The sequence below is a fragment of the Pediculus humanus genome, genomic scaffold, assembly GCF_000006295.1.
Source record: "Pediculus humanus corporis 1103172107590 genomic scaffold, whole genome shotgun sequence".
Classification (NCBI taxonomy): Eukaryota; Metazoa; Arthropoda; class Insecta; order Psocodea; family Pediculidae; genus Pediculus; species Pediculus humanus.
This window is the reverse complement of record NW_002987204.1, coordinates 204,471-220,760: the sequence shown is the minus strand read 5'-3', so window position 1 is coordinate 220,760 and position 16,290 is coordinate 204,471. Positions and strand designations below refer to the sequence as shown.

At 27.3% G+C, this 16,290-nt stretch overlaps 3 protein-coding genes across 3 annotated transcripts; 2 read left to right on the top strand and 1 right to left on the bottom strand.

Annotated features, from left to right (window-relative positions):
- Nucleotides 1-554: 554 nt before the first annotated feature.
- Phum_PHUM227540 (Condensin complex subunit, putative) lies at nt 555-6,062 on the top strand (the record flags this gene model as incomplete). Its single annotated transcript, XM_002425869.1, has 9 exons — nt 555-1,135; nt 1,200-1,932; nt 2,025-2,716; nt 2,811-3,035; nt 3,141-3,512; nt 3,718-3,935; nt 4,092-4,589; nt 4,673-5,449; nt 5,917-6,062. The coding sequence occupies 9 exons, from the start codon at nt 555-557 to the stop codon at nt 6,060-6,062; spliced, it is 4,242 nt and encodes a 1,413-aa protein (XP_002425914.1).
- A 98-nt stretch (nt 6,063-6,160) lies between these two features.
- On the bottom strand, nt 6,161-8,248 carry Phum_PHUM227530 (grpe protein, putative; the record flags this gene model as incomplete). Its single annotated transcript, XM_002425868.1, has 5 exons — nt 6,161-6,274; nt 6,356-6,559; nt 6,655-6,768; nt 7,723-7,921; nt 8,160-8,248. The coding sequence occupies 5 exons, from the start codon at nt 8,246-8,248 to the stop codon at nt 6,161-6,163; spliced, it is 720 nt and encodes a 239-aa protein (XP_002425913.1).
- A 677-nt stretch (nt 8,249-8,925) lies between these two features.
- Phum_PHUM227520 (UGA suppressor tRNA-associated protein, putative) lies at nt 8,926-11,811 on the top strand (the record flags this gene model as incomplete). The annotated part of the gene is made up of 10 exons (XM_002425867.1): nt 8,926-9,039; nt 9,275-9,404; nt 9,484-9,627; nt 9,715-9,873; nt 9,952-10,115; nt 10,198-10,420; nt 10,492-10,677; nt 10,771-10,911; nt 10,996-11,150; nt 11,632-11,811. 10 exons carry the CDS (start codon nt 8,926-8,928, stop codon nt 11,809-11,811), a joined length of 1,596 nt encoding a protein of 531 aa, XP_002425912.1.
- Between the last annotated feature and the right edge of the window lie 4,479 nt (nt 11,812-16,290).

Below are 16,290 nucleotides of genomic sequence, written 5' to 3'. Positions count from 1 at the left end.
TTTTTGTAATGGAAAAAGGAGGTTTATCTGGGTTTTTTAGAAGAATATACAACGATCCAGTTAAATGGCAATTTATTAAAAGTCTTGGATTTTTTGCACTCTCCATTAAAATTGCCAAAGACTGCTGTGGAATGGAATTAATGCAGTAAATACCACAAATGAAATTGGATTGGCTGATATAGAATACTGTTAATGATTTAAAAGTTGTATTTAATATAAATTAGTTTAATGATTTAATATTGTTTTATTTTATTTTCATTTTAAACCCCTTTTTTTTTGTCGGTACTATCGGAATATATGAATAATAATTATAAGTATCAATTAAAATACACGTTAGCTTTATCGCCGTTTTTAAAAATTTTCGTTATATTTGTCATTGGTATATTTAAAAAAATTTAATTAGTGTGTTACCAAGGGAAACTTGTTTGCGAATAAAAAAAAATTTGCATCAAAATTAAAATGAAAATGATGTCTCGAAGATTTATATCTATGATTAGAAGTGGCACTAGGATGCCGTTAGTTTATGCGGGAAAATTATTCTCTCTGCAGTTAACATGTTTGTTAGAAATTTTATTATACCATTAAATAGAAAAGATCTTTTAACTCATTCTAGTAACGATAATTTTTATGTGGAAGAAGAATACGATGTTATAAGTTTGGGTGAAAAATTAGAGTTCGCTAAAACAGCATTAAACGAGGAAGGAATAGATTTTATCATTGAACATTTTTCATGCATGTTCTCATTGCTTCAAAAATTTAAACAATGCTCTCAAAATGTGAAAGACAAAGGATGGAAAATTCTTAAAAAAAGTTTTAATATATTAGTTAAAAGTTTAGAAAATTTATTTGAAGATGTTTCTTGTATAGATTCAGAATTACAGTGGAAAATGTGTAACATTACAAAAATGATAGTTTATACAGTTATAGAATTTATGAAAATTCATCAGGATGAAAATATTAAACAAAGTAATAAAGTTCTTGAAGGAAAGCCTCGTAAAAAGTTGAATAAGGTTATTAATGAAGAATCCGATTGGGCTGAAGAAAAAAGATTGATTTTGATTGAAATGCATTCTTTTTTGTTACTTCCATTAAAATTGTTATGGGAGCCTCCGGTGGTGGATGAAGATTTTGTTAAGTAAGGTTTTTTGCATTATCATTATTTTCTGTTTACTTAATCCGAATTTAATTAAAATTTTTAGTTTAATAGGTAATTTTTGCTACAACTGCTTAGAAGATCCCATGATCAACAGTGTCAATGCCAAGAGTATAAAAGAAACAATTTTTCAAATATTAGGAGTTTTGATCAATAATTATTTACACGGGCTAAGTTTTTGCGTTAAAGTAGTTCAACTATTAAAGACTAATGATCATTTGGTTAATGCACTTTCATACGGAGTTACTTATTTAGTTCAGGAGTGCAACTGCAATTCCATTGTAAAAGAGATTGTAAGAGAAGTTGCAGATACAGATGGAGATCAATTAGCTGTTGATATTTCTGGAACGAGAAATCTTAATTTATTTATAGTTCAGTTGGCAGAATCGGTACCGAAAGCTATTATTCCAGCCATCGATTTGCTTATTACACATTTAAATGGAGACTCGTACAGTATGAGGATATGCGTTGTTGGCGTATTAGGAGAAATCGTATTAAGCATTTTAACAAAAGAAAATCTCGATGACAATTACAAAAAAATGAGAGATGAATACCTTACTTGTCTTGAAGAACACATTCATGATGTGAATGCTTTTGTAAGGACAAAAGTTCTTCAAACATGGCAAAAATTATGCTTGGGGAAAGCTATTCCAGTATCAAGAATCAATAGATTATTAGAATTAGTTATAGGAAGATTAAATGATAAAAGTACAAATGTTAAAAAACAAGCTGTGCATTTAATTAGAGATTTGTTGGAAGGGAATCCTTTTTGTGGTCAAGTAATTGTTTTTTTTTACTAAAATAGTAATTTTTATTTAAAAACCGATTGATGTTTAATTTTATTTAATTAAATTTTATATTTTATTTTTAGCTTAACTGTTTGGAAATTCAAAACCAATTACAACAGGAAAAAAAAAAACTTGAACAAATTACAAACAATTACATTTCCAAAACTGATATTGATAAATGGGAGGAAATAAAAAAGAATTTGCTCGAAATAATTTCTACAATCGATCAAGATAAAGATTCGAGTAGTGTAGACAAAGATTTTGATGAATCAGTTGATGTATTAATTAACTCGATAGGAAATTATTTAATGAGTGGAGAATATGAGAAAGCAATCAAAATGACATTTAATTTGAAAAATGAATTTTGTAAACTTTACGATATCGAGATAGAAAACTGCGTTACGGAATCATTAATTGATATCTTACATAAAATTTACACTCAGAAAAAAACTACAATTTTAACCATTTCGCCTGAAGATCAAGAAAAAATAGAAAAGCACAATGTCGTCATTGAATATTTGGAAAACACGTTGGAATTTTCAAAACTGATTGATCTGGCACTTCCGGTTATTTTAACTTTCTTAGACTCAAATGTTACAACCGACGTACTCGAGGCCATTAATTTTTTTTCATCTGCTTATTTGTTCGGTTTTACAAAAGCTTTAGAAGGGATTAGAAAAATGTTGCATTTAATTTTTTCAAAAGAATCCAACATTAAATCTGCCGTATCGAACGCTTATAAAGATTTATACTTTCAAGCAAACGGAAATGAAAGGTAAAAAAAAAAAAAAAAAAACATTTGTTCATTTAAATATTTATTTACCATTATAATTACAAATCATTAATTATTAAAATTATTATTATTTCAGGCAAAAATCACTCACCACCGTCGAAAATTTAAGTCAACTCGTTTTGAAACTTAATTTTAGTCAATTGGAAGCATTAGAAGAAGTCGTTAAAGAATGGGTTAAAACGGAAATTATCGATAAAAATATTGTTCAAGTTATTTTCGAAAAATTTTCCGCAAAAAATTCAAAATCCGAAAATGAAAGCAAATGTTGGGCCGCATTAGTTTTGATAAGAATGATTGGATCGTGAGTAATTTTTTTTTTTTTTTTTTTTTATTTAATAATTTAAAGTTTTATTTATTCAATTACATTTTTTTATTATAAATTAAAAAAAAAAAAAAAAATTTGCAGGGAGGAGCCGAAAATAATAAAAAACAATCTTTCGATACTTTTAAACGAAGGTTTAAAAAATCGCGGATCAAAAAATTTTTTCATAGCCAAAGAAACATGCAAAGCTTTCCAATTTTTAGTTCCTTCGAAAGAACCTGGAAAAAATTTCGATCACAGCCTAAGGTATCCAAGAGATCACGAAATATTTAAAGTTTTGCATAATCTATTGAGAAAAGGGATTTGGAAAACGGACGACCAATATTTTATTCCCATGGCGGAAGAAGCCATTAATTTAACATTTCGTTGCGTTGAAAATCCGGATAAATTTTCCTGTCGGTTACTGCACGACATGTACAATGATATACTGTCGAAAAAATGGTTGAAATCGAAAAAGTCAAACGACGTAAACATTCTCCATTGTGAAAATTATAATGGTGGGTGTAAAATAAAATAAAATGTATATTTTTCTACATTTAAAAAATTTTTATTTAATTTTAATTTTTTTTTTTTTTTTTTTTTACATAAACGTAGATTTTAATTTGGAAAAGGAAGAATGTAATAATTTTTTAAAAGACGGTGATGATGATGATGATTCAAGTGAAAAAGAAATCAAAGACATAAACGAAATTATAATTATTTTACTGACTCGTTTTATTTCGATATTGGGTCAAGTAGCAGCAAATTATGTGAAATATTTGGAAGGACCCATTTTGGATGAATTAAAGTTAAGAAATCAATCCGAGTATGAAAAGAAGTTGAGGAAAATGGAAGAAAATAAAAAATTTAATATTTCGATTAGAAAAAATAGAATGTTGGGTTGGAACGAGAGCAAAATTGATAATAAAATAATGGTAGCAAAATTTATTTATTAAATTTTTTTTTATATAATTATTATTTTTGCTTCTGTTCATTGTAAAAATATTAACGGAAACAAATTTTTTTTTCAGAACGAGACCAATACGGAAGATTTAGAATTTAATAAAGTAGCCGCAGATGACATGGATATAGACGAAATGAAAAAGAGGACGGAAAATGAAATTGTCAAAGGAGGAGGAGGATTTTTAGCCAAATTCGTTCCCCTCATATTAACAATTTGTAAAAATCCCGGAAAATACAATAACAAACCTCTTCAAAATGCGTCACTCATAACTCTGTCGAAATTCATGCAAGTTTCATCGATTTTCTGCGATGACAATTTACAATTGCTCGTGACGATATGCGAAAAAAGTCAGATAAGAGGAAGGCAGGAAAATGCAATAATCGCTCTGGGTGCATTGCAATACAGGTTTCCGAATAATTTAGAACCTTGGACTCCTCACATGTACGGAATGTTGAAAAATTCAAATCCTTCCGTCAGGTACAATTCGATACTCATATTAACCGACCTCATTGTTAACGAAATGATTAAGGTTCGAAGTCACATTTCAAGTTTGGCCGTTTGCGTTGTCGATGAGGATGTCAAAATTGCAAGTGAGTCGTCATTTTTTTTCTTTTCTTTCTTCGATTGGAACGATTGAAATAAAAAATTTGAAATTTTTTTTTGTATGTTACAGGAGTCGCTCGACATTTTTTTCGAGAATATTCGCAAAAGGGAAATTCTCTTTACAACGTTTTACCGAGTTTAATATCGAATTTAACACAAAGGGAATCCCAAGTATCGCCGGATAAATTTAAAATAATAATGAAATTTATCCTGTCGTTGGTGACGAAGGAAAAACAATTTGAATATTTGGTCGAGAAAATTTGTCAATATTTCGAATCGGCGACGACGGAAAGGCAATGGTGCGATCTCGCTTATTGTTTATCCCTTTTAAGCTACGGAGAAAAAAGTTTTAAAAAAATATACGAAAATGTAAAAAGTTTCGGTGGTAAAATGTATTTGGCAGAAGTTTACGAGGCGTTTTGCACGATCATCGCCGATGCGGGAAAAAATAATCAGAGGGATAAAGGGATCGTGAATGAATTTCAAGAATTGGTGAAAGAGTATCGGGATAAATGTTGCGGTAATAAAATTGGAAATTTAGAAAGCGATAATAGAAAAGCGGCGCCCGTGATGCCGAGCAAGAAAAAAACGAAAAAGAAAAAATATTTACCCTCCGATTCCGAAGAAGAAGAAGAACAAGAGGAGGAAGAAGAAGGAGGAGGAGGAGGTGGTGGTGCGACGATAGAAGACAATGAAGATATAAAATCCGTTACGAAAAATTTAAACAAACGTAAACACGAGGAAACGAATGTAAAAAAAAAAAATTTGATTCGGGATTGTAAAGAAGAGGAAAGTCGGGATTCGGAAGATTTATTCGAAAAAGATGAAAGCGATGAGGATGATTCAGGTAAGTTAAACATTTATTTTCCTTCCCACCCCCTCTTTCTCCATAGATTTTCTCACATAAAATCAATTTTTTTTCTTTTCTTTTCTTTTCAGATGATTTATTTCGAAACGATATAAAAAAAAGAAATAAAAAAATGGTAAACAACAACAACAACAATAATAATAATAAGAGGAAGAGTAAAAGAATTTACGGATTAAAAAATTCATCCGAAGAAGAAGAAGAAGAAGAAAAAGAAGAAAAAGAAGATGGACAGGAGGAGGAGGAGGAGGAGGAAAAAGTAACGAAATCCAAAACGACAAATTATAGGAAAAAAAAACTTCGATCCAGTTGATTTTAAATCAAGGAAAAGGGAGGAATAGATAAGAAGGTACAACAAATTAATAATAAACTTTTTTTTTTTTTTTTTTTTTTTTTTTAACTTTAAAGTTTACACACTAATTTATATTTTCTTATTTTTTTTTTCGAAGGGGGAGACTATTCTTTATTGGCAGGGAAAAAAAAAAAAAAAAAAAGAAGAGGTTTCGATTCAGGGTCGCCAACTGTGAACGGGTGCAAGAAGAAGAGTGTTCTCCTCTATGGAATGAATTCAAATACTCCAACGCGTGTTAGGTAACAACACAGAATATTATACTTATGGTAAATTTACATGGGTGTACGTATATATATATATAGATTTAAATAACAAAACGGCTATGGCCTCGATGATGATCATTAAGATGGAGATTTTGCTATTCCCACGAGGGCTGGCCTGATGACTCTTTCGTGTAATTTATAACCGATTTTCGATACGACTACGATGGTTCCAGCTTCTTTCCCTTCCACCTCCTGCAATGCGAAACGGTAATATCAGTGTTGTTTGATTTTAATGTAAATAATTTGAAATATCTCAGTGTAATACATACTCACCTGTTGAAATAAAGCCTCGTGTAAATTGGGATCGAATTTTTCATTTAACGGATTCACGGGAACCAATCCGTGTCTTCTGAAAACGTTTTGTAATTGAGCTTCCGTCATTGTTAAACCTTCGAATAAATTTTTCAAATGTGGATTTTTATCCGTGATTTCTTCCTTTGGTACGCTTTCAGTCGCTCTCTGAAGTATATCACTAACCTAAAATGGAAAAAAAATATTTTTTTTGAATAATGTGAAAAACTTTACTTTCAAAAATTATTTTCATTGTTGTTGTTGTTATTTTGTATATTTACCTCTAATAAATCTTTACAAAAACTTTGGATTCCAAATAATTTAGCATCTTCTATTTGTTTTGTAAGCCTTAGTCTCAAATTTTCACCTTCAGCAAGTGATCTTTTGTATTTGTCCTGAAAAATAAGAAATGATTGAGGGTTAGTTTCATGTAAAATAAATAATAAATATATCAAATTGGCAACTAAACAATTGCAAATTTTTTTTTTTTGGAAACAAAAAAAAAAGATTTATTATTAATTATGTAGATGGGGGGGGGGGTGGGGCCTGGCTTTTCTCAGAAAATTCCTTTTCGATTGGCTACCTCTGGTTCTTTTTCTTGGATGGCATTATTTAAATTAGTCAATTGTTGAATGTAAACCTCTGAATTTATTGTCTGTGGCAGCAGGTAAAAGTAGACTATGCCTTTGTAATCCCACCAAAATGATAACAGTACCTTTTTTTTGGTTAATGTCAACCTTAGAAGTTGTTGGTGCCTGTTTCCCTTGCCTAAACCAGGATGTTTTCCTCAAAACGTCTTTTTATCTCTGGTAAAGTCTCATTAAAAAAGCAAAGATCAAGTTGTCTTGTTAACTCACACCCCCCAAATTTATGCAACAAGCTTCTTTTGTGCACAAATGTGACACATCTAGCTTCTCTGCAATGCCCCTAGTCAAACTATGCCAATCATAATCAATGAAAGCCTTTATTTAGTCATTATCAACCTCCACTGGACCCCCAAAGTGCTCCTCATCTTTCAAAGAAAAATCTCCAGAACAGAATTTCGCAGACCAGTTTTGACACTGCCGTTCTATTAAGGCTTCATCCCTCTACACAGCCTACAACTTTTTATGGACTTGTAAAGTATAAATACCCTTTCAGAAATTAATAAGCAAAATGTAGAGGAAATGTATGCTTGGGTTACCCAGGTTCAAGTGTCTTTTGCTCAAAAACAATTTAAGAGTTCAATGAAATTTTGATACTCAATATTACAGAAGGAACTGAATAATAGCATCTCAAGAGTTGTTGAAATCCGCAATTACTTAGTTGCCAAATATAATAAATAACCCAATAAATAATAATCGACTTACTTCAAATGTAGCAGCTTTATTCGTTGCTGCTTCTAATTCTTTGTTTAAATTTTCAATATCGGATTTTAATTTTTTTTCAGCTTCAGATAATTTTTCTCCTTCATTTCCTTCAGGAGGTTTATCTTGAACATTTTCAGAAGTTGTTGCTGTAAACTTTTTACCAATCCAGTTAAACTTTCCAAAAGGGGTTTTGTTAAATCTGTAAAGAACAAGTAAACCAATAAAATTATTATCGGAATTTTAAATTAATCGTTATTTGACAAATAACATTAAGTCTTATTCAAAAAACCGTTCGAAAAAATATTTTAAAATTTAAGATAAAGTTATATTGCATCATTATATAATGTATAAGAAAAGCATGGTCAAATATAAAGTGAATTTAGAACCAATTTTTCAATACGACAATTAATTAGTTTTTATTGTTTGAAAATACGTACCTAGAAGAAGATATGTGTCGAAAATTTAATGCACTTTCAGTTAAAAAAAGTAATGACCGAAACCCATTCGTAACACTAACGACAGCCATTTTATTAAAAGCATGAAAAGGAAATGGTTAAAATTATTTCGGAACAATTTAGAAGGCAGTGACGTAAAATAAACGGAAATTGGTTAGTTAATTTTTATACTCTCTTAGAGTTGCTAAAATTCATTCTTTTTACTCCTTATATTTATTTATTAAAAATGAAGTGAAGTAGTTTTATTCTGCATTAAAATTTTCTATTAATTACTATATTGTTTTAATTGATAATAAATTAAAACAATTATGGAAAAATTGATTGTTCACTTGAGGAAAAAATTTATGAATAAATTCTTATGCAAAAGCTTCATTATAAAATTTTCTGATTGAAAATTTAAAAATCTTGACATTAACATTTGTTACATTGAAAATCAAAGAAGTCTGTTAATATTATCGTGTTTTGTTAAATATTTTACTATGTGTTAAGTTTTTTTTGTGCTTTTCTTTTCTTTTTTTTTTTTTTTTTAAATACGTACAGTTTATGCTTTGCGCACAGGATTTACAATGCCATTATAAAGTAATTGAATAAAATTTTGATTCTGAAATATTATATCTGTAAGGCAATATGATTTTTCATACCTTTTAATTATTATTAAAATCTTGTACATGCATTAATTTATTTTGTAGGTGACCATTTTGATGCAGAAATACAATTTTATTACTTTAAATAATAGGTCTTAAAAGACATGAATAGTCATAGTTTTATGTTAGCAGAAAGGCTTATTCCAGCCACTTACCTCCAGCAAGCTGCTGCAGCAAAAAAGTCCAGAGAAAATTTAATAAGACAATTAATAGAGCAGGTATTTAAAAAAAAAAAAAAAAAAAAACTATTAGTTTGTATCTGTAATGTCATTTTATTTTCTATTAATATTTTGAATTGATGAAATACACTTATTAAATATATCATACAATGAACATATTTAAAGTACATCATTAAATATTTATCATTTATTTTACATACTATGAAGATTAAGTTTCTTTATCAGTAGTGTATATTATAAACAAGTTTTATTCAATGCATTATAATATTTTTAGCGAAAATGGCCTGAGGAAGGATGGGATGATACAACAATAGAATTGTTTTTAGCTGATCTTGCTCAAATGGATAGTAATAATTTTCCTGGAAATTGTGGAGTTGGTGAAAGAGAAGCAAGATTTGCTTGTTGTAAGTTTTCATTTGTCAGCATTATTGAATATAATAACAGACAATTGTATTACAAAGAGATATAATTTTGTAATTTTAGCCCTTGTAGCTAAAAGACACTACAGGCTGGGTCATGGGATTGGCAGATCGGGGGATTTAGGAGAAGTTCAGCCGAAAGCAGCAGGTTCAAGCTTGCTCAATAAGCTAACAAACTCTCTAGTTCTAGATGTTATTCGATTTATGGGTAAAAAAAAAATTTAATTTTTTTAAACAAGATAATTTATTTCTATGCTTGTCATCATTTTATTATAATTTGCGATAAATTTGATAGGTGTAAAAACATCTGCAGGATGTTTTGTTGTTCCTGTAGCCACTGGAATGAGTTTAGTTCTTTGCATGATGACTATAAAACAGGAACGACCAGATGCTAAATTTGTTTTATGGTCAAGGATTGATCAAAAATCTAGTTTTAAATGTATTGTAACTGCAGGTAAATTAATAATGTTGTAAAACACTAATTATCCTAACTGAAATTGAAAAAATGTAAATTTAAAAAAATACTTTTAAGGATTGAAACCCATTATAATTGAAACTGCACCATCCGGAGATGAGTTGAGAACGGATTTGGTTACCATGGAACAACAAATGGCGGCATTGGGAGCTGAGCATATAGCTTGTGTTGTTACAACCACAAGCTGTTTTGCACCAAGGGCCAGTGATTCAGTCGATCAAGTAATTTTCTTTTTATAATTTCCCCCCCCCCCTCACCCTAATATTTAAGAATATTTTTCATTGCTTGGTTTTAAATTTTTAGGTAGCCGTTCTTTGCAGTCGATACAACATTCCACATATAATAAATAATGCTTACGGTCTTCAAAGTACAAGATGCATGCATTTAATACAAGAAGCTGCCAGACGAGGGAGAGTCGATGCTTTCGTTCAAAGCACCGATAAAAATTTCCTCGTTCCTGTCGGAGGAGCAATCATTGCTGGATTCGATAAAAGTTTTATTGAAAAAATTTCAAAAATGTATCCAGGTTGGTTTTTTTAATATTTATGAGAATATTTTTTTTAAAAAAATTTTACAACTTTTGCATTTGTCGTTTAGGCCGTGCTTCGTCGAGCCCTGCGATGGATGTTTTTATAACTTTGCTGTCGTTGGGTATAAACGGATACAAAAATCTCATATCTCAAAGAAAGGAAATGTACAATTACTTGAAGGAAGAACTTGGAAAAGTAGCTTCGAAACATGGCGAAAAAATATTAGACACAAAAAATAATCCAATATCAATCGGTAAAAAGATATTTAAGGAATTTTATACTTTTACTGTTTTTTTTTTGTCAAAATAATTACATTAAGGACACATATTGATTTATTTAAATGCAGCAATGACGTTGAATTCCCTCGCTGGTACAGATACAAAAACCATCACCATGTTGGGCTCAATGTTGTTTTTACGAAGCGTTTCCGGTACTAGAGTCATAACCGGAAACGATATCAAAGATGTTGCCGGGTGTAAATTTGAAGGTTTGCAACCTAAACCTAAATTGTGGAATAATTTTTTTTTTTTTTCTCTCTTAAATTTAAATTAAAATTAAAATTTTTTTATAGGATGGGGAGCGCACAATAGTAATTATCCTACACCGTATTTAACCGCAGCAGCAGCTTTAGGTATAAGGAAAAGTGACGTCGATCTTTTCGTTCATCGACTCGATAAAGTTTTAAGCAAGTTGAAAGGTCGAAGTGCGCCCCCGACGCCTACTTCGGTTGAAGAAATATCCGTGGTAAATTAAAAAAAAAAATTTATATTAAAATTATTCGTCATTCCTTTTTAAAATTTTTTGTTTATTTATTTTGTTTTAAGTTTTTATTTATTTATTTTTATTTATTTTATTTTATTTATTTTTTACACCTTAGAATAATAAATGTAACGGTCAAATTAATTGAAGTTAGTTTTCCCACATTGTTTGGATTCTCAATGAAATAAGGGATGTAAACGATTTTTTTTTTTTTATAAAAAAAAGAAAAGAGAAAATTCGTAAAATAATTTGTTGGTAAGTAAGTCGAAGGTTTTACATGATTATTAAAAATTTTGGGCCCCCTTGACTCCATTAATAATGATAGGTTAAGAAAAACTAATCTGAACGCAAAAAGTATGAATAAATTAAATAGTTTTAAGGGGTATCAGAAAATAAAAAAAAATTTTTTTTTTTTTTTTTTCTGTTTCACAACAACACACAATTTCAGGTCAGAAGAGTTATGAGGAGCAGCGGTGGAGGAGGTGGAGGTTCGAGCACGCTCAACGGTGACGGTGGGAGCAACAGCGGGAGCGGAGGAGAACAACAAAGTCAAAGCAGTGCAAAATCGAGTGCTAAAAGCAGCGCGAGTACTTCGTTAGCAAGTAGCAAAGATAGTCTAAGGAAATGATACAGGCAGCAAAATGATACCGAAAAGAAAAAATAGTTACCACCAACCATCACCATCCCAATATCGTGTGGAAATTCGGTATCATTTTGTTACAAGAAAATAAAAAATGAAATTTAGAACGAAAAGAAAAAAAAAAAAAAATTATGCAAAATACGGTAAAAAAAAAAAAAAAAAAGAAAACTGCCTTGAAATGATTTCACTGCATAAATAAATAAATAAAAAAACTATGAAATTTTTGCCCTCCTTTATATATATATTAAGTTTTTACTTAAAAACGAAACACATATAAAACACAAAGCGTCCGTATATAATAAATAAATAAATAAATAAATAACTTTAAGTAGTTGAAAAAAAAAAAAAAGAGAGTAAATAAGTAGGAAAAAAAAAAAAAAAAAAGTTTATTATTATTATTATCAATAGCTTTTATTAAATCGTCGAATATTCTCTCACCCGTGAAACTTTATTCAAACTGTTTTCATTTTTTTTCCAATGGAATTAAAATTAATTAAATAAAATAATAAATAAAAGAAAAAAAAAAGACGATGACGTCGACGTGTATTTATTTCTAGTGAAAATAATAATAATAATAATAATAATACTATTGCTACCGCTAGAAAAAAAAATTGTGACAATTAAAAACAATGAAATAATTAATTAATTAATTAATTAATAATGACAATATTTAATTAAACGGTCTAAATCGGTATAAATAAATAAATAAATTTATTTATAAAAATATCAAATCTTTGTTTGTCACATTTAATTGGAATTTAATTTAAAAAATTAGCCTAATTAAATTTAAGAAAATTTTTATCGATGAATTTATATATATATATATATATAATTAAAAAAAAACATTTTTTTTCCGAGATGATGATGATGATAGGAGCCATTAATTAAAAAAAAATAGTTGAAAATTTATTATTAATATTATTATTATTATTATTATTATTATTATTACTTTCTTTTTTATTATTATTATTATTTATTTTTACTATTTATGTATTATTAAAATTATTTATTTATTTATTTAAAAAAAAAAAAAAACAAAACCTGTTATCATTCTTTATTATTATTATTATTATTATTTAAATTTAAAAAATTAAATGATAATAATAAAATGCTGTGTAAATAATAAAACGCGTCGTACCTGGTTTTATCAAATTTACATTAATTATGGATATTTTATTATATATATATATATATATATATATATATATTGTTAGTACGTCAATTTATTAATTATATTGCTTTATTTAAAAAAATTAATGAGAAAAAAATAATAATTTTTTTTAGTATTAATTATTAATTAAAATAATTTATTGAAATTCTTTTAATGATGATGATGATGATGATAATAATATTATTATTATTATTATTATTATTATTATTATTATTTAGTTTGTAACGACAGGAAAAATTAAAAAAGAAAAAAATAATAATAATAATTTTTCCTCCCCCCCCCCTCTAAAACTTGATCAAATTTAGAAAACGTTATCATTATCATTATTATTATTATTAGTTATTGTTTATTATTATTATTATTATTATTATTAAATTTGCATGTAAATACTTACAAATAACGAATGCGATTGTTAATTTTTTTTTTTTTTTAAGAACGTCTGGAGCATCACAAAAATTTATAAAAAAAACCAAAGACACACATCATTTTGTTACCATTTTATTTATTTATTTATTTATTTATTAAATAATTTTTTTAACTTGTTATGTTTTGTTATTGTTTTTAAATGTATTCGTACCGGAAATATTATTATTATTATTATTATTATTATTTATTTTATTTAAAAAAAATAAAATAAGTAAATAAATCGTTCGGATCGAAACGAAAAATGAATGAAAAAAGAAAAAAATTAGTTTAAAAATTTGTTCTTGAATTATTATTATCATTATTATTATTATTATTATTTTTTTTTTTTATTATTATTTAATAATTAAAATCAATAGTTTAATATATATATATATATATAAAATTTTTTTTTAAACGTCTTTTCGTTGATATTATCCTGGAATTTAAAATTTTCCAGTTGAGATTTTTATTTTTTTGTTTATGTACATAGGTTGAAGACAGAGAGAGAGAGAGAGAGAGACATAGAGAGAAATAAAGCAAATAAATAAATAACTTATGAATGAAAATTGATTTTAATTGATTTTTCTTAAATCTAATGCTATCATTTACGTTCTTTTATGATGTTATGGTCGTTTTTTTATTTTATTTTTGTTTTTTATAATGTCTAACGCTCTGTTTTTCTTCTCTTTTTTTTTTTAAAACAAAATATTCATTTGTTTTTGTTTTTGTATTAATAATCCCGGATAAAAACTTAACGGTCGTCGTCAAACGTTTTTAAACTCAACAATTACTTAATTAGTAATTTTAAAAAATTCAAAAATTTGTAAAAAAAAATATTCAATGTAAAAAAAAAAAAAAAAACAAATTTTGAACTATTTTTTTTAATTTGTGACTCTCTCTCGTCAAAATTTAGTCATATCTGGAACTTTTTTTTTTTTATAAAAAAAATCAAATTTTGTTTTGAACTCGTTTTTTTTTTTCTTTTTTTCTTTTCAGGTTGTTTACAACAAACGAAAAACGAAAAATTCACGTCACGTTTTTAGGTCCGTCAAAAATTTTTTTTAAACAGGAATTTGAATGAATAAATGATAGAAAACAGAAATTTTCTTTTAATTACGAATAAACAAAATCGGTAAGTATAAAAAAAAGAAAAATTTTCACGTTTAATTTATAACCATTAAAACCAAAATCAAAAATTAACATTTAATCACCCTCTCCGCCCCTCCTGCAATTTAACGATTATGCAATTTGTTCGACTTACAAGTACTACTAAAACCATATCTTTACATTATATAAATGTTAGTAATAATAATAATTTTCCCGAAAAACGATAATTAATAATGGGGAGGGGGGAGAGGAAGGGGGAAAAACTATTCGTACGCCATTTTTATTTATACTTACTTATTTATTTTTAATTTGAAAGCAAATATTTCGTCATTTTATACGATTATAAACGCCGACCATTCATTTCTTTTTTTATAAAACGAACAACAAAAACGTTATTTATTTTTCTTTTTAGCATTAATAAGAAATTATTTGAAACAAATTTTTTTCCCTCCTTCTCCTCTCCTCCCCCTCCCCATTATTTAAAGATCAAAAAATTTATCATCATCAATAAACAAACAAATTAAATTTAAAAAAAAAAATTAACTTTAATTTAAAAAAAAAAAAAACTTTTAAAAGTCTTAATGTCAACGTCCTTCTTTTCAATTAAAGCTTTAACTGTCTAATTCACAGATTTATTCTCAAACATATAACTGATCAAAATGTTTCTCTTTTCAAAGTTTAACGTTCGACTAATCATAATAATAATAATAATAATAAATAAGTAAATAAAAAAACAATAATTTTATTTATAAAAAAAAAAAAAAAAATTAAACGATGACGCACATTTAGACAAAAAAAAAAAAAAAAAAAAGGATCGAGGGTGAATCCCGTATTATTATTATTATTATTATTATTATTAATAAACTTCGACAATTAAACTTTTTTTTTTTTTTTTATAAACTCAATAATTAAAAAATTTTTTTATATAAATGGATTCACTTGATCGTTAACGTCACGACAAAATGTTTTTAATAATACTAATAAACAGTTCATGATGATGATGATGATGATGATGATGATGATGATTTATGGATTTGAATTTATTTTCGCGCCAAAAAAAAAAAAAAGAAAAATTTTGACGACGTTTAAATCAACTTTAAAAACAAAAAGGTTGTCGTTGTCGTTGTTGTTGGTGCGGGGGTGGTGGTGGTGGTGTTGGTGCCATTTAAAACAATTTCACTATCAAAACAATTAATAATTTCACGACCATTTCCGCATAATAATAATAATAATAATAATAAAAACGTTTGTCACACTTTTTCTGTCTTCCATGCATTACCACCACTTCCACATTATGTGGATTTTTTTTCTCCTTCTCCTTCTCCTCATTCGAATAACCTTTTTTTTTTTTTTGAATGACAATATTTTCACATGATGAACGCGTATAACAAATAATTTAAGTATAGAAACAAACGACTAAATACAATAATATTAATAATAATAAAATAATAAAGAAATCAGTAATGAAAATCACGTCTTTTGGCACATACTCTAGTTCTAACGGATTTTTATTTTATTTCAAATTTTATTTTAAATTTTCATTTTTATTTTTATTTATCATATCATATGTTGTTGTGCGTTAAAGATATGTGACAAGTGAAATACAAACAAACAAACAAACAAACAAACAAACAAACACAACAAACAAACACAAAACAATTTTTTAACTTCTTCAGCAATGTTTTTTTCACGTAAGTTTTTATTTTATTTTATTTTATTTATCATTATTATTACTATTATTACTATAAGTGATCGGTAAGTGAGATTGAAACGAGAGAAAATTA